General features: G+C 42.5%; 1 protein-coding gene across 7 annotated transcripts in view; it reads right to left on the minus strand.

Moving 5' to 3' along the window:
• Nucleotides 1-987: 987 nt before the first annotated feature.
• clcn3 (chloride channel 3) overlaps nucleotides 988-23,336 on the minus strand; it is a 113,093-nt gene continuing 90,744 nt past the window's right edge. For 4 of the 7 annotated variants that reach the window (XM_049569588.1, XM_049569594.1, XM_049569593.1 and 1 more), the window contains 10 exons: nucleotides 22,023-22,145; nucleotides 19,865-20,071; nucleotides 19,671-19,751; nucleotides 19,297-19,549; nucleotides 18,845-19,137; nucleotides 18,563-18,749; nucleotides 17,800-18,198; nucleotides 16,000-16,216; nucleotides 13,704-13,779; nucleotides 988-4,671 (listed from right to left, as the gene is read on the minus strand). In XM_049569588.1, coding sequence (XP_049425545.1) covers nucleotides 4,489-4,671; nucleotides 13,704-13,779; nucleotides 16,000-16,216; nucleotides 17,800-18,198; nucleotides 18,563-18,749; nucleotides 18,845-19,137; nucleotides 19,297-19,549; nucleotides 19,671-19,751; nucleotides 19,865-20,071; nucleotides 22,023-22,145 — 2,019 coding nt within the window. In that variant the 3' untranslated portion in view covers nucleotides 988-4,488. The other 3 variants (XM_049569591.1, XM_049569595.1, XM_049569592.1) reach the window with 2 other exon arrangements.

Raw genomic sequence — 23,336 nt, forward strand, 5'->3', positions numbered from 1 at the left:
AATGAAAGGCCTGGTCTGGTTGCCAAGCAGTTCATTTTTTTATAGAAGTTCTTTGGATGTATAAAAGCAGGTTGTTGGCTACCTCAAATTATGCATCCATTCCTTTATTACCCTGTAAGTTATTCATAATCTTTTAGTCTGTAAGGGTCCTCCCATCAAAAGAATCAAAATGGTTTTTCATAAAATTTGATCCAAGTTGTGAGGATTGTTTTAACAGGATAAAGTGGTGCCGGGTGCTGTAATCCTCAAATATTTCAGGTCAGTCGGAGCTTAATCAAATGAAAGATTCATAACTGATATGTTATCTGAAGCTTCATTGTTAAACAATTAATATTATATATTGGCTTAAATAAACAATTTGATCGTACTTTGCGATCTTTTCTAAGCGCCAGTTTTACGTGAAAGGAATTAAAGGCCTGTCCTAAATATAGACCTGTTGATTTCAGCCATGTAAGCAAATAATAGCCCGGGCTACTAATGGAAGTTTTACAGTATGCTGCATTACATGGAAGGTTATCCATGGACTTTTCCACAAATTTGAAGAATTCTACTAATCCCATGACTTTTCCAGGTTCTTCATGACCGTGGAGACCCTGAGAAAAAGTCACTGGAAGCAACAGTTGACAAAACAATCTCTACTCAAAGTCCACATACTCACATGTTCTGGAGCTTTTGGTCGCCATCATACATGATCTTCATCCGAAGATGAAGTTAAGTTAGTCGAGTTATCGTCCATGTTGGCTCAAATGTCGAGGTTGACATTTGATTCTTGACCTTAGAAAGAGCAGCAAATTTTATCTGCTGATGAAGACCACAAAATTCGGTTAAAAGCTCCAGAACAAGCAAGTGAACTATGGGTCTGGAGTGTTTTAACAAGAGAAAAAAACCCATCAAAGGTAAAGAAACCAGAGGGAAGCTGTGCTGTGGAGAAACTGTGTCAGGAATAAAACACCCAATTAATCACCAGGAGCACCACCCTGTGCAACTTGAATCTTTTTGTTCCTTTTAATTTAAAACAAAATTTAATCTTTACATATTTTTGTTTTAAATGTACAATCAAACAATCAATGTAATCATACATAAAATTTTTCATAATAATGCACAACTCTATCGACACTACCCATAAATTAAAAAAAAAAGAAAAAAAAAAAAAGGAGAAAACATCGAGATCAGTATGAAATACAATGTTAGGCAACACCACTGGTTAACAAAGACGATCTGGCTCTGCTGCCTGTCGACACGCAGCAGGAGCAGTCGCTGCAACGGAAACAAGTACACAGGATGAACCCGACCTTCCTCACACACATACACTCATTCACTCACACACGCATGCACACACACTACTGCCGCCACTGCAGGTAAAGTGCTACTGTTTGTCCCTGCTTCACCGTCTCCCCCGTCACTTCATTTCCCTTCATCGTTTGCACTTTAAAGGATCAAACACTTCACATGTTATGAGGACAAAGAGGGGAAAGGCTGGTGGGAGTAGCAGGTGTTTCATCTGGGGGTTTTGGATAAAATGCAGGTGGGAAACGCCAAAACAACCTTTGCCAGGCACTTGGCAGGTGTAGCAGACTGGACGTCCGAGACTGAGCACCACCTGCTGTAACCACAATCAGAGTGTAGATGAGGCTGGATGTGTTTTACATCGATGTCAGTGGTTCTTAAAGGGCGGTGAGATGATCGACTGGATGTGGCGTCAGAATTCAAAGGAAGGTTTTACTCAAAATTAACTAATTTGGAGCTCGTCAGTTTGTCCCTGTCCAGTTTGAAGCTGCTGACGAAATCCTATTAAGGTCCAGTTATCACAGGTCCGCCTAATCGTGTTTAATAATCTACATCTGTGTTGGTGGGTTTTTCTGCATAAGAAAGTGTCAAGTTTGTGAGAAAGTTAGTTTGTTAAGGGGTATTCAGTTGGTTGCAATCTGCAATCTCACCACTAGATGCCACTAAATGCTTCACTCTGCTCCTTAAACTGAGGTTATTTCATCAAACTTGGGCTTGAACAGTTTTCAGTATTTTGTCATTTTGAGACTGCTTTTTTTTTTTTTTTTTTGAGTCTTTGCCTAGTCTTAGGCTGATGGAGTGCTAAACAGAATCTGTTGGGGTCTAATGAGAAGACGACTGGTCTATCTTTCCTCTGATAAACTGAGGGGGGACATTGTATATGACAAATAACAGCTGCTGTTTGAAAATTCAGGGCTCAACAATCAGGTTTGCCTGATTGCTTGGGACTAGTTCAATATCCATGTTGGGCATGTCAATCTAACATCTCACTTGTCTGATAGGGCAAAAAAACAATTAAACAAATGTTTTTTCCTGGAGCTGATGATGTAATTAGCTAAACAGTTAGCTGTCTTGCTTCGTTCTTATTTCTGAGGGTTGCACATGCACGATATTTATCGAGCACTTGCAAGAAAATAGCATTGATTTTGTCAAAGTTTATGAGCTGCAGCACAGGCAACCATTTCCATTCTCCTGAAAACAGGTGTTTAGTTGGGGAGCTTTACAGGATGTGGGTGAAACTCCAACTGTGCGTTGCTAAATTTGTTGCAAGTGTGAGAGCAGGGTGGATAAAATAGGGTCGTTTTTTTCATGACAATTAACTTTAGTCTTTGTTATTTGACAATCCATAATAAATTAAAACTATCTGTACAGTTAAAAGAAAAAAGAAAAAGAAAACATTAATGCTGAACTGATGTTTAAACTCAGACGTGGACAGATTTCAGACAAAGAAACAAAAACCAAGAGGTCACTGTGTAGCATGAACATCCTTCTCCACTGTAAGTGATCACTTAAAACAGTGCAGATTTCCAGTTTTGTTTTGTGTCAAGCTGTAAATACATAACTGAGTACAGTACCATCAATAGTGTAAAAATAGCATGAGTAATAGTTTGAGAAGAACAAGGAAAGTGATATACAGTCCCTCCAGGATTTTGCAATGTTGCAGTTGCAGTTGCAGCAATCAAAGCAAATCTAGCCAATCCCTGTGAATTCTGCGCGACCTTACAGTTTTGTCCAGCCACCGCAACTTTACCGCAAATTTGATTATTTGAGATGAGTAACATTTCACTTAATTGTAGAGCAGCACACAGCGTATTGATTCGCTCAGCCCCTCTGAGACAGCTGCTGTGGGACCAGAATCACAGACACACAGTGACACTGCTAACTGTTAGCATCACAAAGCTAACTTAACCTACCGATTACTTGCAGGTTTACGGACAGTGGAGCCATTTTGGTGCGAGATTAAAGGCTTTGAATGGCCATCACAAACAGATTCTAATTCCGTGGGACACACTGAGACAGCATCACAACTCTTTTGGTAATTTTCACTTGATCCAGCGATTTCATTGCAAAAAATGCCTAGAAACATTGCAATGTGCATCGCAAACTGCCATGAAATCAACGACAGGTCGCAACAATCCCAAAACAGCCTGTGAAATCCTGAAGGGACTGAACTGTAACAGAGAACATGAAAGAACTGAACATGGATGCTTATTCCTCATTTTGTTGTTTCCTTCATGTTCACAATCAGCCTGCCTTCATAATGATGAATAAACGGGAGTGACACACACGCACGCACGCAGGCGCACACACTCACGCACACAGCTGAAGCTGGCTCAGAAATGAAAAATGAAAACACACACTCATGAAGGTCTTAGTTTTTCCAGTTTTCTCCTTTTGTTCTTGAAATACAGTACCCATCTATGTCTCTTTACCTCCCTCTGTCACTCACACACACACACACACACACACACACACACACACACACACACTTGTTAAAGCCATCTCATTAGATCAACGTGCACCCGGGGAGAGCAGCCATGCCATCATGACTTTCTGCCACGTTTTGGGTGCACGTCCTCTCAGTTCCCATGGTAACCTGCCTGGAATGTAGTGGCGCTAGGACGGACAGACAGACAGACAGACACACACACACACACTCTCACACACACTTAATTCACAGGTAAACAATGTATTCCTCTGGAGGACGGACAGGTCTGGTGTGTGTGCAGGGGGGCGGGTGAGGAAGTTTTATCTGAACAGAAGCCTGGAGGTTTCAAGGTCCCTCATCGCGTCCAGCATCGGCGGTTCATTCTGACCTTTGACCCCTGCCAGGCGACGTCTACCATGACCTCAGCGGAGACAGGACAAGGGTGAGGCACATGAAGAGTGCAAACGGGTGTATCTTTACAGGTTATGTGGAGAGAGAGCATGCATGTTTGAGGTGTCTGCAGGTGCAAAAGTGTGTGTTGTTGTGTGATTTGTTTGTGTGCGTGTGTGTGTGTGTGTGTGTGTGTAAAAAGTGCATTCCTCATGTGTGTGCCTTCAACCCGTGACCTCCGCGTGTCCTCAGCAGCCAGAGCAATAATAATAAAGTCTTTATCTTTCCCTCTTGTGGCCGGTAAGTCTCTGGGGCCACAGTCAGTCCGCGAGGTTCAGGGTCTACAAAGCTGAAAACTAAAAAGAAAAAACGGGGTCCGAATGTCAGAGATTGGAGCCGTCCAGGAGGCGCACCACCTCTTCCTCCTCCTCGCTGTCGTCTCCCCCTCCTCCCCAGCCGTCCTGGAAGGAGCGGATCAGTTGAACATGATGGACTCGGGATCTTGGTTTGCCATTTGAGCCATGTGACGAAGGATATCTTTTTTTGTGATAATACCAAGAAGCCGCCTGCAGGGGGAGACAAAGAGGAGGAGGAGGGAGGACAGGGAGAGAAGAAGAAGTTTAGAGAAGTGAGGAGGTGCTGGCGGTTTGGAGAGAAGGCGAGAAAACAACATGTTTTTGTTGGCTGCTTTAGCTCAAATGGTGAGAAGCACACATTTTAAATTAGATTTATTTAGGTTAAGTCCGAACATTGATTTATTGGAGAGCCAACAAAAACACGAGTCCCTGAGGAAGCAAAAGTCAGCAGGAGGAGAAGGAGGAGTGACAAGAGGAAAGAAAGGGGTGAAAGCAGGTCTAAAACAACACCCCACTACCACAGACCAGGGTGTCATTTCAAACGCTGCCCCAGCTGTCTTATGTTATCGCTCCAAGAAGCTGGAGAGGAGGAAAAACTGGATCCTAGGAGGAGACAAGAAGCAGTGAACAGGACGTGGAGAAAAGTTAGAACCTCTGAGAAGGAGAAGAGGAGGCGTCTGCACCACTAGAGTCAGAAATCACTTAAGGGGATCGATGTGGAGAGGGGCATTAATTTCAGGATGTTCCACTTTGAACTATACTTAATAAGAACTTATCAATCTGCTGTTTTTTGTTTCTTGTGCAGAGGAGATATGAAACAAGTGGTCAGAAACTACACTTGCAGCAACATTTGTGTATACACCGATCAGCCAAAACATTAAAACCACTGACAGGTGAAGTGAATAACATTGATCATCTTCTTACAGTGCGATGTTCTGTTGGGACACCTTGGGTCCTGGCATTCATGTAGATGCTACTTGGTGTGTTCCACCCACCCAAACACCGTTGTAGACCAAGTAAACCTCCTCATGGCAACAGCACTTATCAGGCATGACCCAAGGAACGTGACAAAGAGCTCAAGGTCTTGACCTGGCCTCCAAATACCCCAGATCCCAATCTGATTGAACAGTTAAGGGACGTGCCCACGATACACGGTGGGTGCTCCTTGGACCAGACTTGGCTCTCACCTTCAAGGCATGGACACAGGGCCTCTGGAGGGTATCCTTCTGTGTCTGGCATCAGGGCTTTACTTTCAGATCTTTTGAGTCCCATGGGTTGTGAGGTGGGGTACCAGCACATCCCACAGATGTTTGATCAGGTCAGGATCTGGGGACTTTGGAGAACAGGTCGATGCCTTGAGCTCTTTGTCTCGTTCCTCTGACCATTCTTGAGCAGTTTTTGTGACGGGGCGTGGTGCATTGTTCTGCTGGGGGGCCAATGCTACTGGGGAGTGGTGTTGTCGTAATTGGGGGTGCCTCGTCTGCACTGGTGTTTAAGCAGGTGGAGTGTGTCAAGTAGCATCCACATGAATTCCAGGACCCAAGGTTTCCCAACAGAACACTGCACTGTGACGAGATGATCAATGTTGTCAACGCCTACTTAAACATAACGGTTGTACTTTTTAGTAAAATTACCTCCATGTATGTTGATTTCTTTTGATTGGATGACTATGAAAATTTTATATTATGTGGCAGAGTTTGTTGCTGAACCTGGGACAGAAGGCAGAGTATTTAGTTTGGGACTGAGCAGTAAGATAAGGTGGATTTTGGATTGATCACTACAACTATATTGTAAATAGTGTCTTGTAAACCCATGAGGGTTGATCACATGCTTGTATGCAAGACACAGAAACAAAATTATCAATTATTTAATCTTGTTAAAACGTAAGTAAGACCAGTAGGGTCTGCTACGATGGGGAGCAGTAACATTTCCATAGTGATGTGAGCAGTTTCTGACTCATGTGACAGAGCTGCCTCCTTCTTCTTCTCCTTCTACCTACCTTACCTGATCGACCCAACGAACCAGACTGGAGCAGACTTGTTTACACATTCTTAAATATTCAGTTAGTCAACATAATCATTTCTGCTGATTCAGGAGCACATCTCAGACTGAGGTTAATTTTAAAATGATTTGCCAGCTCTTTAAACTTGTGCTCCTGAATTCAGCCGTGAATGTAGTCTGAGGTCAAGTGAGGAGAAGCATCTGAAGCTAAAACAGCAGGTAGCGGTGAGGAGAAGCTGTCCGTCTGCTACAGTGCTAGAGGAGAGCAGAGCTGGGTCCAAACAGCTAAGGTTTGTTTAATACTGTCATATGCAGGTCGTGAATTGTTCAAAGACGTTCAGCTTCATTTGAACCCTAAAAATGCAAATACAGTGAAACCAAAATGAGTCAATAAAACATTTGAACCCAGGTCTGAGTGAGAGGAGTCGAGATGACCTGTGAGGGGGTTTAGAGCTACAGCTACAGAGCAGCAGGAAGCATGAAACACTGGTGAGACGTCACGCAGATCAGACCCGGGTTTCTGCTGAGATCTACGACTGCCTCGCTCATTTTGAAACCAGCGGAATAAATAAAAACAGTCGTAGATGCTCGGGATACCAGGTACAGACCAGAGTGTATGAAGGGTCAGAGGAGTGGATGCAATGTTCCCTGTAAGCCAGCAGTGTCCAGAGCTGTTTCATGTTTTTAATCCAGGTCAGGACTGGAAACTCTGATCAGGAAGTGATGTCATTTGAGGTACTGTTACATGTCACAATTTAAGACAATATTAAATCCATTTTAAAGTGCTACCTAGAACTAATTTTAAGATCTATTCAGAATAAAAACACATTTTGCTTCCACTGAAGTCAACTTCTACTGCAGCATTTTCCTACATTTCCCATAATGCCTCAGCAACCATCAGAATATAGGTAGAAATGGGTGAATTCAGAATATGTTGGTTGATAGGTTGGTTTGGCACCCAAGTGAGAATGTAACATAAAATATTCAAAATAGCTCCTCTAGAAAGTTGGTTATTTTTTGAATCAATGGTTCCCCCGAAAAGATTTGACAGGATATGAAAATAAATAAACAAATAATTTTCAGAGAGTTTACCCAAATATTTGTGGTGCCACATTTTCTGTTTGGCTTGTTATCGAAAGAAAAAGAAAGGTACATTCACTTGAATATAATGTAGTTTTTTTGTATCTAATTTGTATGTATTCATCTATTTTCATGAGTTTTTATTATTTTAAAGATATGTAACATTTTCATATCAAAATGCTTAAAAATGACTAGACCTATGTTATATATTTCTTAAGTTGTGTACTTACATCATCCCAATTGTTTAGAAAATGTAAAACCTAAAGAAATCTGTAATTTTATTTATTTTTAATACTTAAAATGGTAGCGCACTGATACGTTAAGCCCCTCCTTGCTCTGCCATCTCTCAGAGCACAAATGAGAGAAGCTAAATGAGCTAAGCTAGCTAGCTAGCGCAAGCCACTGTCGAATACAGCCAGCAAAAACCCCAGGACCAGGGCTCACAGTGGGCTGATAGCTAGCGACAGCACTGAGTCTAACCTGTGTAATGGCAGCAACAGAAAGTTTGCTGATCCTGCGGGAAGTTAAAGGTCTGGATCAGACCCCTGGGTGATGCACTGACTGAATTTGAGTTGCCACAGGGTGCTAACTAACTGTCTCTCCATGTATAAGATATTTCAACTCATTAATTTGTTCCTGATTGTTTTACTTGCTTTTTCATAATATAGAGACAGACTGATGATGTTAGTCTACAATTTTTGCTGTTAGTTTACAGTTAAATCTGTTAAACACATGGACATCATAGGTAACTGGTATTATGTATCTTTCTAAGGCCTCGGCTTGTTGTATGTTTTCATGACTCCTGTTTTCTCTCACTACTATAAACAGGATTAACAGGCAACATAAGTCTGTGCAAACCTTTTGTGTTTGTTGTGGCCCTCGACTCCAAAGAACATATTTGTTTATTTAGTGTGACTTTTCCACACTCTTTTGTTTATAAAGCAAAGATGCACTTCAGTTTTGTGTTTTTAGGAACATAAATCTGTTGACTCTCTCCTGACGAGGACAGGACACAGCTGGCTAAGAGGAAACATTGGCAGGTTAAAGCACGGGATTAGTCGTTACTTCATCAGGGTCAATTTATCACCACACGCTAACTAGCCAGGTCACTACAGCACTACCAGCACCAATCAACACAACAACGTCACTGCACCACAGCGCTCACTACCACTACAGGATTAGGGAAATATGGGAATGAATCATATCACTAGGGATTGTCTCCCTCCCAATGAAAAAACACCACCCTCTAAGAGTATTACAACGGTACTCCGCTTTCCCAAGGCGGCTAGCTACTCGCCAAGTGGTTGTTAAGGTGACGAGTCAGATGTCGTCAATCTGTGGAGACCCAGGAGCGAAACGGTGGGGTCAAGAGGGGTTTAAAAAACAAAACAAACAGAAGAAAAAGCAGTCATTAATAAAGATAATAAAACCGAGGGTGGATGAATTCTTAAAATGATTAACTGTTGTGAGGGGAAGAGGGGAAACACACAACAGGGGTCATGGTTACATGACGGCAGACATGATGAGAAATTATATCAACTGTTCAACTACACAGCATGTAGTCACAATGATACCAAAACACATCTAAACTATGTAGCTACTGTAACTCAAAAAAACAAAATGTAGCTAGGGATGTCAACGATTAACTGTTTCTTGGTTAACTCCCGAGAATATTTGTGACCGGTAACGCATGTTGATTCAAAAATAGGTTAATAATGCTACTACTCTTCAATTCACTGCACTGTCTGGTGGGAGCTAACATTAGCTAGCTTATTTGGCAACTACACCTTGTTACATCGTCCGAGCACAAAAGCGTTGTTGTGGAAACATTCTGCCCACCCTTCGGTCTCTGTCCAGGTCATCCCGGTGATTAAGTGGCTCAATTTTGACCCACAAACTGACTTTAGCATTGTTAACTACTGTTGGCTCTGTTAGCACCGTTAGCCGTGTCAGCACAGCTAGTGGTGGTAACATAGTTAATAATGCTAAAAGGGTTTACAGCTCAAAATGAAGCCGCTTGCTCACCGGGGGTATCTGGGGGGACACCGGAGGATGGACACTATAGCCCTGTTTCCACCGAGCAGTACAGTATGGTTCAGTTCAGTTCGGTTTTCTGTTTCCACTGTGAAAAGTTGTGGATGGTACCAATGGAACTGTTCCACACTGTCCACATTTTTGGTCCCCCCTCTGTTGGGGTACCTAGCACACAGATCTGTTACTAAAAGGTGGAGCTGTGAACACTGCAGTCCGTTGAATGGTTAATAGAGGACGGTCCTGTGGAGAGTTTTATTAGGAAACTGTAACTGCAGCAGCTGGAGTCACAGAAAAAATAACTTCATTCACTAGGTCAACTGCCAGCGACTTTTAAGGTGGAACGTTCACTTATAATGTTACTCAATGTATGAGTTGATGACGTAAATCTATCAGCACACCTTAAATTTGACCATCACTTTAGTTTTTATATGACATACTCTTTTAGCCTGAGAAGGACTAAATGCACAAACCTACTATTTTTAAATATCCCATGGAGAGAGACTCTCACTGCAGCCTGTTTTTTATTCTGAAAATGTCGGTGTGCAGCCTCGTTCTGTGGATGATAAACGAGGTGCAGACTTCCCTCTGTGTCATCGATAATTAGGAAATTAGTGACAACAATCCTGTCCACATTTAAGGGTACTGTTTGCAGTGGAAACTCTAGGGTCTAGGTACCATGTCTGAAGTGCTACTTTTGGGTCCAAAGGTACCATACCGAAAGTATTTGGTGGAAACAAGGCTTATGTGTCTGCTGCAACGTTGCAGTGGAATGCATAATTGGATAGCGCTCTGAAATGTGGTGCTAAATCTCACTGAATCAATTGAGCGCAGGACTGACAGAAAGGGCCTCTTGAATTGTCATTTTGCATTAAAAAAGGCAACTAACCAGTTAATAGGTGTCAGACTATCAAATGCAACATTAACTGACATCCCTAAGCTTGATGAACATCTTAAGGTGCTAGCACGATGCAGCTGACACAAGCAGAGCTACAGACGTACAAATACAGTCGAATGGGGATGAATTGCAAAGCTGCACTCTGGGAATCTACGGAGCCCTTTTCAGACATGTCACAGTGCTGGCTTCATGTATCTGCATAATAAATGTTGTTTTACACAGAATATAGGCTTAAATAAGGGCCAATGAGATTTCAAACATGTGAAAAAATGTTCATAAATCATCTCAAAGCCTGCTGCTACATGTCACCCTTTGCAAACCTGTAAACAAAAACTCTGCAATAAAGATTCTAACTTATATAAGCACAGAAAAGATTTGTGACTGTGCAAATGTCTTGATAAAATCTGGGGACAAATTATATTAGATCAAAGCAGCGCCAAAATCGCTCTCTTTTCCAGAGGCTTACACAGAATCAAATTACTTCTGAACATCATTTCATAACCTGTAATCTTCTTAGAGCTCATAATAACACTCCTTTGTGTACACAGCATGTTCCATAATGGCTATATTCAAACACGACCATTAGAGAAGGAGCTGCAAGGCTTGCGTAATGTTTCTTGAGAGGGAGCGGTGACACTGAGATCAGCAGCGAGTCAGACAATAATGATATCAGGGAGGAAAGTTCTCTCGTTGGCGACTTCAGTGACGGATTATAAAACTTAGTTTGAAGAGTGTTAATCACCGTGGCTACATTGATGATTAGCACGAGGGACGCTCTGATTCTCACCAGTTTTATCAACCCAGAGCACATTTTATCATCAATGTCATTATTTATCAGATACAATAAATAATTCAGCAGCCTGTTTTATAGACTACACTGTGACAATGACTGTCATTTATTATGTATTTGCTCACATGCTGTATGGAAACCTTTAAGATGGCTACTCATACGTATTCTTCCAGGCTGATCCTCTATAACCTTTTAAATCTGGCTCGATCATGCTGCTTCATGTTCCACTAATCTGATTTTATTTTAAGCATCAAGCATGTTGACCTGGAAAATAGTAGTTAGACAGAGCCATCACAAGTCAAGGTCCAATATGTTGCCTTTTATGGAGCTCCATCTGCAACTGAGGACGTGAGCTCAGCAGCTTTTATGATCTTATCAGTAGCAATTTTGGGTCTTCTCATCCAAGTTGGCTTTAAGTTAATTTGTGATGTTGATGTGGTTGAAAGTTTTGTGTTTCAGACATCATAATGAGATGATGTTACAGTGCAGAACAAGACACTCATTTAATTCTCTATCGGTTTGTTTGCTGTGCTGCTGTAGCCGTCATATTAAAGCAGACCTGTTATGCTTATTTTCAGGTTCATATATTTCTACAAGAACATGTTTACATGCTTTAATGCTTGAAAAAACATGTAATTTTCCTATTACTGTCTGTGCTGGAATACCCTCCGTCTGTGAGGCTCCATTTTAAAGCCTGTCTCTTTAAGCTGCCCTCCTGAAAGAGGACAGTCTGCTCTGAATGGTCAAGGTTTCAGTGTCTTCTCTGACCATCATTGACTGTGAAGGAGTATAACAGCACTTTCGACTGTGAAAAATCACCAATAAAAGCTTGTAAGCACAACCAGACATGTTGCAGCAAGAATACGATCTGAAATTAGGAGAAATTAACATCAACGGCACAGTTTACACGTTTCCCTGAGGTTAGCATGTAGCTACATGTAACAGTGTATGTGCTCTTGCGGTAGCACGCCTGGAGCACGTGACCCTATAAAGAAATCCGCCACGAGCTGCTGTCAGCTCATCTTTAAAGTAGAAAAAACATTGGTAACAGATAAGTAAGGGAATCACCAAAGGATCCACGATACGATGCTATCACGACACTTAAGTCACGATACAATATTATTGTGATAAAGCATATTGTGATATATTGTGATTTATTACCTTTTTCCAACTGTAAATTATGTCCCCAAGTGAAAACTTTGTCAACATCTGTTTTATCTAATACAATAAAAGTTTCAGTCTGTTCATCTCATGTCAACCTTTTTTTATTTATTTATTTTTTTAGCAAAATGTATCTACTGGACTGAAAAAGCAATCAATTATATCACTGTAGTCGACTACCTTAAGTTTAATATGTATTTGTCACATTAATAATTTTTATACTAAAAAGTCGATACTTGGCACTGTGTGACAAAACGATATTGCCGAACAAAAATATTGCGATACTATGCTGTATCGATTTTTGAGTATTCAGAACGATCTGAGGTTTTTGTTCACATGGGTTACTTTTACATACGTTTACCTCATTATTTGAAACTTTGGCCATGTTTAACATGAACAGTAGGGGTGGGCGATATGCCCTAAAATAATATCATGATATTTGAGGGGATTTTTGCGATATCCTTAAAGATATGAAAAATTTGTAAAAATCAACACCGACTCCTGTGTGCTGCTGCCAGAGGAGCCGCTGAATGAGTTCCCTCTGAGCTGTAGCTCGCCAAAAGAGTCTGAGAAGTCCGGGGCTGTTCATAAAACATTCAGGACGCCACAGTTTATTCCACACTACTAAAGCTGCTCCTCTTTTTGGAACCACTGCGGAGTCAGCAATAATTTCACTTTCAGCTATGTATGACGTCATATGTCAACAAGTATCACGATATGAATTTTTCATGTGATAGACCTGAGCTGAACCTAGGACGTTTCATGGACATGTTATAAGGTCCCTCTTGGTAATAGAGCACTGTCACAACTTTTACAGTAAAATACCTTCAACATCAACATGTTAAATTGCCAGCATATTTCCGTAATGAAGCACATGTCTGAAAGGGGCTCTAGACTAGCGTGGGTGACAGTTCCCAAAAAGGTCCAACGTTACAGGACCCAGAAAACCACAACAAAGCACTTCTACAGACAAAGACTCGAAAACTATAACTGCTTCCAGCGATGCAGATGGAGGTGAGAGAACGTTTATCTACAGATGTTCCTCTACGATGAACGACTGCATTAAGAGGTGAATCCACACCAAACCAACCCACGAACAACACAGTGCCGACAGTCAGTGAGAGAAGAAGAGGAAGCAAAGGAAGGCTCAATGTGTAGCCGGGAACTGTCAACAGTTTTTCCACACCAAGTTTCATGCAGCCCTCTAAAGTGGCGGAGCCTAAGAGACAGGTGTGAAAAGTGTGGGGGAAGGGTCATGTGTGTAGGGGCGGGGCTAGTCACCAGGGGCTCCGTGTGCTGCTTGAGCTCCTCCAGATGCTCTAATATATTCTTCTTTGTGATGATGCCCAACACAATCCTGAAACACACACCTGTTACTTGGTAAACTGCCCAAAAACAACAACAACAAATAAACAAAAACAACAAACAGAAGAGAGACAGAGATAGAAGCACAAAAACATAACAGGGTGCAACTTAAAATATTAAACAGGTAACTTAATGTTAACATAAAATAAAACTCAAAATAACACAAAAACTTAATGTAATGAATTAATTTCAGTGTTATGGTGAACAGAATGTAACTCATCTAATAAAATACCATGTCGTTAATCACAAGGTTTAAAGTTTGAGGTTTGACTGGTGATTTTTGATCACGTCATCTTGTTGGGCCTTCTTCTGCAATCATGTATCTTATATTTGATATTCTATATTTACAATATTCACATATAAAATAACAACCTCTAGTTAGACCACACCCATTTCCACATTAAGTCCCACTAGCCCATTCAGAGTACAGGTAATGATACTGATAATTTAATTAGCAGAGCAGTTACAGACACAGATCATGGTGTACTTGCTCATCCCTAATATAAAGCCTACAGAGGCAAGATCTTGAGAATAAATTAATCTGACTTCTTCACATTTTTCACGTTTTATTGAATCTAACTTGTTAAAATCCTGAAAATAACCCTCTCAATCAACTCCCCATGCCAAAGTTACACACAAAATTTGGGGTCATTTGTCCCTGTATGACGTCTAGTTGATTCAAATTCAAGATGGCCGCCCAACAGATTTGTTTACTAGACACCTTGAGGATTACAAAAAATGAAGTTAGAAATATTTGTTAGCAGGGTGCACGGGGACTCCACCTTTCTGCTCACCTAAAAACAGTAGTGGATGGAAACTCATTTTATTTTGACGACTGTCTGGAAATTAATTTAAAATTTGTGCTTAATTATGAATGAAACTTGACAAAAGTTAAAGGGTAAGTCTGGTGATATTCTATGCTTTACATATTGACGATAAATCACATGAAAAAAATAAACACAACAGCAATGAATCAGTCCTAGTAGGTGTTGTCTGTCATAAGATTTATATAAGCAACACACTTGGTTTTTAAGTACAGTGAATTTCCAGGACAGAGATTTTATTTTGAAGTGCCGTTTCCTGCTGTAGAGTGGACAGCTACTTGACAGAGACAGCATACTAACTCGATGACGAAGTATGACGCTGAATATATCAAACTGTGTGGACCTTGAACTGATGACTAAGGAGAAATCTGGACCTTGAGGCTGGACCAGTTGGGAACCACTGGTCTAGAGAACACCAAATGTGTATTAATCCATGAGAAATTAATCCTCAACTTAAAAACTACAGTGCCCTGCTGCCTTAGAAAATGACTTAGCCTTTTAAGGTAAACTAAATTTATATATTTGTTATTTATTTTTAAAGATTAAAGTAGAAGCAAATGGGCTTGGAGCCTGAGTGCCCCAGTCAGGGTAGAGAAGTTAGAAAGTACTGAAAGACAAACTAAGACATTTTCACACTTTTTATGAGATTTGTTGAAAGTAAGTTAAAAAAAAAAATAGAATAACACCAGCTTTATCCTTTAAAATGTGACTAAAATAGTTAAACATGAAGCTGTAAATGAAAACAAACACTGCTGCACAGCTCCTCTCTGGTGATTGTCACAGCAAACTGAGAGAAGTGATCTATAAATTGAGGAGTGGTAAGCACAATCTGTCTTGTAATTCCTACATTACACCAGCAGGTGGCTCCCTGCAAAACCTAAATCTGTTAAACCTAGACAAGATCTCCTGAGTCTGACCCATCATGAGACTTTATTTTCACTATAATGAACAAAAGAAATCCTCATGATCTGAAAAATAAACATATCAAAAGGGGGAAAACCTCAAATTTTCTTCCTCAAAAACCACTTTTTTCATTTCTTCTTTAGCATCAGCTGACTTCATGACGGACTATAATTCCTGACATGATACCTGTTATGTAGTTGTAGTTAGTTTCGCCAGCTCAGTCTCTTCTACTGAAGAGACGGCTTATTATTGCTCAGTAGGGGGGTACAGATAGTGCAGCACAGCGGTTAGGCCAGGCCATGCAGTTACAGGGTAAACCCAGGGATCTGAGAGCCCATGCAACACTGGAAAGTGTGTACATGTCTTTGTGCGATGCTTGTCGACCTCAGACGGGTAAGTATATCATAACGGCACTAAAAAGAAGGATGTGAGAGGGATTCTTCTCTCACGGCACATCCTTCCTCCTCAGGCAACTTCCTACTTACCCGTTGTGAGTGACCAGGCACTGGCGCAGCCCAAGCTTTCTGAAGATGTCCACCACGATCTCCATGGGGGTGTGGTCGGTGACAGTGAAGGGGCTCATGTCCAGGATGGAGCGCAGTTTGAGGGGCCGAGGACTGTCGGCTGGCAGGGTGGGTGCGTGCTGGGTGAAGTACACCCTGGAGTTCAACATGATGCCCTCCTGCTTGCGACGAGCGTTTTCTGTAGACAAAGGACCAACATTAACTTGGTTGATGCTTTTCTCTAAAGGGACTCACAGGCTCAGTTTGGTACTTCTCATCCTGGACCCTATTTTCCCAAGTTTTTGGGTCTGAGTGACTAATGGGAACAACAATTTTTGAAATTGGTCCAGTATTGAGCGAGAGTTCTGCAGCTGGCAGTGCTTGTTTTTGCCACTGACAGGCTCAGATTGTTACTCTAACTGTCTAACATTATGGAAAGGATCCCTACAGAGATAAACCTTTTTGTTGTGTTAATACTTTGGTACTTTTACTTTAGTTAGCTTTTGAATGCAGGGCTTTTACCTGTAAATAGTAACAGAGTATTTACACAGTAGTACAGCTATTTTTACTCAAGTAAAATGACTGCATACTTCGTTCACTAATGGTAAACACTGTATTATGTCTGAAGTGGTTTTGGTGCTACTACTGTTGGCTTCTAAAGCTAACTTACATGCGTATGTTATTGGGAATGTAATTAATGCAATGTTTACACTTTGGACATTTGCGCACTGTCAATTTACGCCCATTAAAAGTGCTTGTTTTTGCCACTGAAAGGCTCAGAATGTTATTCTAAGTGTCCAACAACAACAACGGATCCCTACAGAGAGAAAGACCTTTTGTTAGAAATATCCTTTTTTTAAAAACCTGAAACAGCCCCAAAATCGCCATCGCCAAACCCACCAGACTCCATTTAAATAAACAGTAATTTTAGCATGTATAGACTCAGCATATTTTCACATCTAACTGGGTGAGTTAAGGGTTTATTTCAACCAAATCAGAGTGAGTGATTGTAATTGAACTGTAAAAGACGAATCAAAATGAATTTTGTTCATTTTACTGTGTTTCTGTCAATATGAATGAAGCGTGTTTATGATAATAAAGTTACTGTTTAATAAAATGGAGTCTGGTGGGTTTGGCGATGGCAATTGTGAGGCTGTTTCTAGTTGAACAAAAAGGATCTTACTCTTGAACAAAAAGGTCTATCTCTGTAGGGATCCTTTCCATTATGTTGTCAGACATCTAAACTAACAATGTGAGCCTGTCAGTGGCAAAACAAACACTTTTAGTGGACATAAACTGCTTCCTGGCTCACAGCTACTGCGCTCTTGCTCAGTACTGTTCCCATTAGTCAGTTCGACACAAAAACACAGAAAAAGGTTGAAAGGTCGGGCCAGGTTGAAAAATACAGAAGTTAGCCTTGAACTTTTTCCCATGAATACAAATCGGGAGCAAGTAGGGGTTCAGTGTCTTGCTTGAGGGAGTTCTTCACAGACAAAACAACCATTTATATATTAACTATTTATGCTGTTACCTTGAATTCAAGAAGGGAACTTTTGGTTTTCTCGCATGCCTCCGGCAAAAGAAAGAATCCACAGTTTTTCCTCATGAATTCAAGGTAACACGCCACGAATAACTGATAGATATATGGTCACTTTGTAAAACACTCAGACAGTGTGCTATTCCCTTAAATGAATCTATGCCCCAGACAGACTGTGTACCGTTTTGTGCTCTCTTGCTGTTCTCACATTTTGTTTTTAAATATGGGAGAAACAATTTAGTTACCTATAGCGATAGTGATGTCCCTGCGCAGAGCGAAGCCCACCAGCCTCTGGGACTCCTTAGACACTATCACAGGGAAACCATTATAACTGGTTTCATTGATGGTGCTCTGCAGCTCCTCCACTGTCAGGTCATCCTGCGTCAGCACTGCTAACGGCGGGTCGCTGCGTCGCGGCCTCATCACCTCCCTGGCCAGCGTGGTGTGTGTGAATTCCTCCTTGGCGTCCAGGAAGGGGTATCCATTCAGACGGATGTGGGCCTCGTAGATTCCCTCGCGGCCGAACGCGTCGCCCACCCATTTGCTGGTCATGACGGCAGCCATGAGGGGGACGATGTACTCCAAACCACCAGTCAGCTCGAAGACAATGACGACCAGGGAGACGGTCATACGGGTCACACCGCCTGAAGAGACAGGAGAGGAAGAAATGAGCATAAGCACACATCGAGACGAGGACGAAACAAAGATTCTAGCTTAGAAAATTTGACATTGTGCCCATTTTGCAAAAGCAAACCCTTTAATCACAGGGTTTCTTGTCTAGTCCAGTGAATTTAATACTGGTAAATACAAGGTAATTTATCTTATTGATCCAAAAATCCTGTAAATCTAGTGTTACTATAAACCAGTCCCGCTCATGGAGAAGCACAAAATGTTCTAATGCATCCAAGTATTAGAAGGATGGCAAAATATGCAAGAGTTAACACACTGCTGACCAACGAACACACCATTTCCATCCATAACCTATTACTTTGTTATCCGCTGACTCACCCAGACATGCGGCGGCCCCCACCATGGCGTACAGCCCTGGAGTGATGCAGTCTGCTCCCACCTCGCACCATTCTTTGAACAAGAACCAGTCATGGTGATAATAGGCCAGCTGCTCCACGGCGATGCCAACGATTCGGCCTGCGATGGCTCCGATGGCCATGCTGGGGATAAACAAACCTGATGGTACCTGTGGTTGAGAAACAGGAAGTAATTTTAGTGTTAATAAAGACAAGCAGGATAAAAAATCTGCCCCGTTAGGAAAAAAAAGCATCCAGGGATCACCTTTAGTCCAAAGGTGAATATGGTCATGATGATTTTAAAGATGAGCGCCAGGCAGAGCTGCCACATGGCAGCGTAGACGCCAGGCCCTGCAGGCCGGTTGGGGTTGTCTGTGAACGCCTTACTGCCGTTCATCTGGCTGCGGTACTGGCAGAGCTGCGAGGACTCCAGTGGGCCGCAGTCAGTGAACAGCTCCTTTATCAGCTCGCTGGTGTTCTGACGAGTGTATGGGTTCGGGAAAGCAACCACAGCTGTGATGGCCGCCACCAAGATCACTTCCAATACCGGGTACTTTCCTGAAGAAAGGGACAATGCAACATGTTAGACTGTGGGAGGATGGGACAATGACCACTATCAGAGTTGTGTCTGCTAAAACAGGAGCTACCTCCACCTTCAAACACCTGCGCTGGCTGAAAAATCCCAATCTGAATCATGAATTCAAACACAGTACTTGCCGAAACGTGTCGACTTGCGCCTCCGGCACCAAGCAATGTTGGCTCGGATGAAGAAGGCCCCCCAGAGGCCTCCGAAAACTCCCAGCAGGATGAAAGGGATGAGCTCAAACAGGTACCATGGCGTGTGGTACTCCACGTAGAACAGCACCAGACGACTGTTACCAAATGGGTTGATGGAGCGCAGGACGAAGGCTGCCACCAGGGCGGCGAAGAAGGAGCGCCACAGCGTCTTGAGAGGGAAATAGTAGCTCACCTGGAGGAGACAGAGAGAATCAATTATCCTGACATTTACACTGGGCATTATGTTGCGGTTTTGGAGCATGGAAATGAAGCATCAGAGTCATCTGTAGTGAGTTCATGAACAGGTGCCGTACCTCCTCCAAACTGAAGAGCACTCCTCCGATCGGGGCTCCAAAAGCAACAGACACCCCAGCTGCCGACGCAGCAGACAGAACCTGGGAGAACCAAATAAACGCAACTCAGCTGATGTGATGGAGTCTAAAACACAGTCATACATCCAGGAGGGGATTAATGACTGAAACACTGACTCAAATGTCCTCTCTCTCACCTCTCGTTTCTTGGCCTCGTTCTTGCTGTACTTGGGGAAGAGGTAGGAGAAGATGTTCCCACAGCAGCAGGCCACGTGGACCAGGGGGCCCTCCTTCCCCAGGCTGAGGCCAGACGCCACAGCCAGCACCAGAGTGATGGTCTTGATCATCAGGGTCCACTTGCCCAGGTAGCCCCGGATGATGAACCCACTCAGGATGGTCTTGATCTGGAGAAAGAAGAGGGCGGGTAGAGAGGAAGAAGAAGGCAGAGATTAAACAGAAATCAAGCTTGAACAGGCAGGAAGGAAGGAGCGAGGTAAGGTTGATACCATGTGTTTAAAGTGATATGATCTCTGACATTTTCTAGTATCAAAAGTTCCAAAGCTACCAAAATCAGAGTTTCACAGATGAATAACAGGGAAGGAAATCAACTGGACATTGACCAGAGGCTGTGAGAGAATTCTCTCCAGCAACAAATCATCCTGCTACACTGATTTAAATGGCAGTGTCCATGTTACACGTGTTAGTCTGACAGTTACTGCCTCAAGCGAGGGAGTTCAAGTATCTCGGGGTCTTGTTTACAAGTGAGGGTAGAATGGAGCGTGAGATGGATTGATGGTTTGGCATGGCTCCAGCAGTGATGTCGACACTGCTCTGGACCGTCGAGGTGAAGAGGGATTTCGATTTACTGGTCCATCTACGTCCCCACCTTCACCTTTGTCATGATCTCTGGGTAGTGACCATAAGAATGAGATCACGGATACAAGCGGCTGAAATGAGTTTCCTCCGTGGGGTGGCTGGGCTCAGCCTTAGGGATAGGGTAAGGAGCTAGGACATCAGGAGGGAGCTCGGGGTAGAGCCGCTGCTCCTTTGAGTCAGTTGAGGTGGTTCAGGCATCTGATCAGGATGCCTCCTGGGCGCCTCCTGTTGGAGGTGTTCCAGGCACGTCCCACTGGTAGGAGGCCCCGGGGCAGACCCAGAACACGCTGGAAGGATTATATATCTCATCTGGCCTGGGAACGCATTAGGGTCCTCCAGGAGGAGCTGGAAAGTATTGCTGGGGAGAGAGGGACATCTGGGGTGCTTTGCTTGGCCTGCTGCCCCCACAACCCGGCCCCGGATAAGCAGATGAAAATGGATGGATGGATGATCCATGTAGCTAGCAATTAACTGTCTATCAATAGACTCATCAGATCCATAATTACTACTATCAATCAGATTATCAATTTGTATTAATTATTGTTAGACACTGGCGAATAGAGAGCTGACAGTACATAACCATAACCAGCCATTTCAGACCAATTAAAATCATAAAATAAATGGTCATATCCCACTCAACGCCAACTTCTAATGAAATATTTCAAGTTGCCTTTTTCAATCAGATTCACTCAAGTTTTGCTTTAAATGCATCTCTACCTTCTTATCTTTTCCTCCATCCAGTTACTGTCGACATGCTCAAAGTCACCGTCTTCTTGCTTTCTTGTTCCCATGGCAACAAAAAGAACATTTTCGGACAGCTCAGAGCGCTCACCTCAAAATAGCTTCTTTCACAGTGTGGTCAAAGCTGTCACGTCTCCCCACTGCCCGCTGAATTAACACTTTGAAGCCACTTCGAGACATTAAAGGGAAACCCCCATAAGCATGAGAGCACGCTGCGAGGATCCCAGCAAGCACACGTAACTAATTACAACACTTTCATGGAGCGTTACGAGGCAGCTGCAGAGATTTATAGGCTTTCTGTTTCGTGTGCTGCTTCCAGTTTCTGACATCCAGAGCAAATTGATCAGACATGAGAAAATACGAGAGCCGAGAGATAAAGCAGAACATCGATAATCTGCAGAAATCCTGCAACAGCTCCTTCACTCACTCTGCAGCAGAGAGATGGGAAAGACGCCCGGGAACGAAAACAGAAAGTCTGCTAACCTCATTAGTTTGATAAACTGATAAAATGCTCTGTGGTAAAATACAGTTTTGGGCTCTGTGACTAAACAAAGACAAAGAATCTTTTACCAAATTAATATCCGTCAAAAACCTCTTGAAATATTGCTGCATGAAAGCCAACTCTCAACTCTTAGAAAACTTCAATGCACCGCCAAGCAGCGTTTCAAAACCATTCTTTCATGCAGCTGCGAGCACATTTCAATTGAAAGAGTCTTTTAAAAGCGACATTTTCCTCACCTCAGGGATCCCCGAGCCACAGGCGTAGGGAGCAAACACCTTGACCAGACAGACGGCCAGGAAGGCGAAGGACAGAGCCCAGTAGATGTACATGAAGTAGTTCATGATGTACGAGCCGGGCCCCTGCAGAGAGGAGAGGAAGGAGAGGAAGAGTCAACACCTTGAAACTCACTGTGACCAAAAATCTTACATATAATGTGAGGACGTGACTGAGAGCAAGTCTGCAGGTGGGCATGAGTGTGTGTGATGGATGTAAATTGTCTGCATTGACGGTTTATTTCTCTGTTAATCACAGTTTCATACAGTTTTTAATCACAAATTATTTTCAATTGCTCCTCCTTTCCATTTTCCTATCCCTGGTAAGATACTGTCATTGAATCCCAATACTTCCTGTATGGATTCAAATTAAAAGCCAACAAAGAAAGTGAGGGATTGGGCTCTCTGTGCTGCTAAATAACAGCTTGATAGCATTTGAAAATAGAAAAGTAAAAGTGGAAATAATGAGTGAATAAACTCCCTTATAGAAGAGCAACTCAAAGTATTCTGACATGTTGGTGTACTGATGTAAATAATAGAAGTTACCACGCAAAATATTGTGTGGAGGGAGAGTGGGAGTGTGGATGACATGCAGCAGCGGGCTGGGTTGGAGTCGATCCCGTAGCCGCTGTGGCAAGGACACAGCCCTTATACATAGGGTGCCAGCTTTACCATGTGAGCTAGTAAGCGCCCTCGAATTATACCTTTTGTGATTTCATCCCTCTTGTGTTGACAGCGTAACTTCCTTCCCGTTGCCATGGCTTCCTCCTGCGACAAATATTGCTCCCTGTATTGCTCTAATATGTCATCATATTTGCTTTGCAACGACTTCCAATCTCTGATCTCTGCTGCCTTGATTGCTTTGTGTTAATTTCAGTAACAGTTTCACCTCATCGTCGATCAAAGCAAAGAAATCTTGACACATGATTCCCCTGTAGTATTTTCTGTAACTAGTGGTGCATTTACGTGCCACTTGGATGGTCCCATTTCCCCAGTTGGGAAATTGGTCTTTCGACTTTGGTGTGTTTATGAGCTTTTAAATGATATAAGTCAGAAGCTTTTTATTAGTGATTTTTTCCCAGACCTGTTGCTGCACCTGTACATCCTCTAAAACTACTAGAAATTGCTTGGCCTGACTTGTTATCTGGATTAATGCTAATAAATACCTTTTCAAACTAATCTAGGTCACTCTACCTGGACAGCACTGGTCACAAACTATTATCATGCTACAAATTACACGTAAGCTAAAACCTGACATTGACTGCCAAGTTTCTGCGT

The sequence above is a fragment of the Epinephelus fuscoguttatus genome, linkage group LG23 (genome assembly GCF_011397635.1).
Source record: "Epinephelus fuscoguttatus linkage group LG23, E.fuscoguttatus.final_Chr_v1".
NCBI classification, from domain to species: domain Eukaryota; kingdom Metazoa; phylum Chordata; class Actinopteri; order Perciformes; family Serranidae; genus Epinephelus; species Epinephelus fuscoguttatus.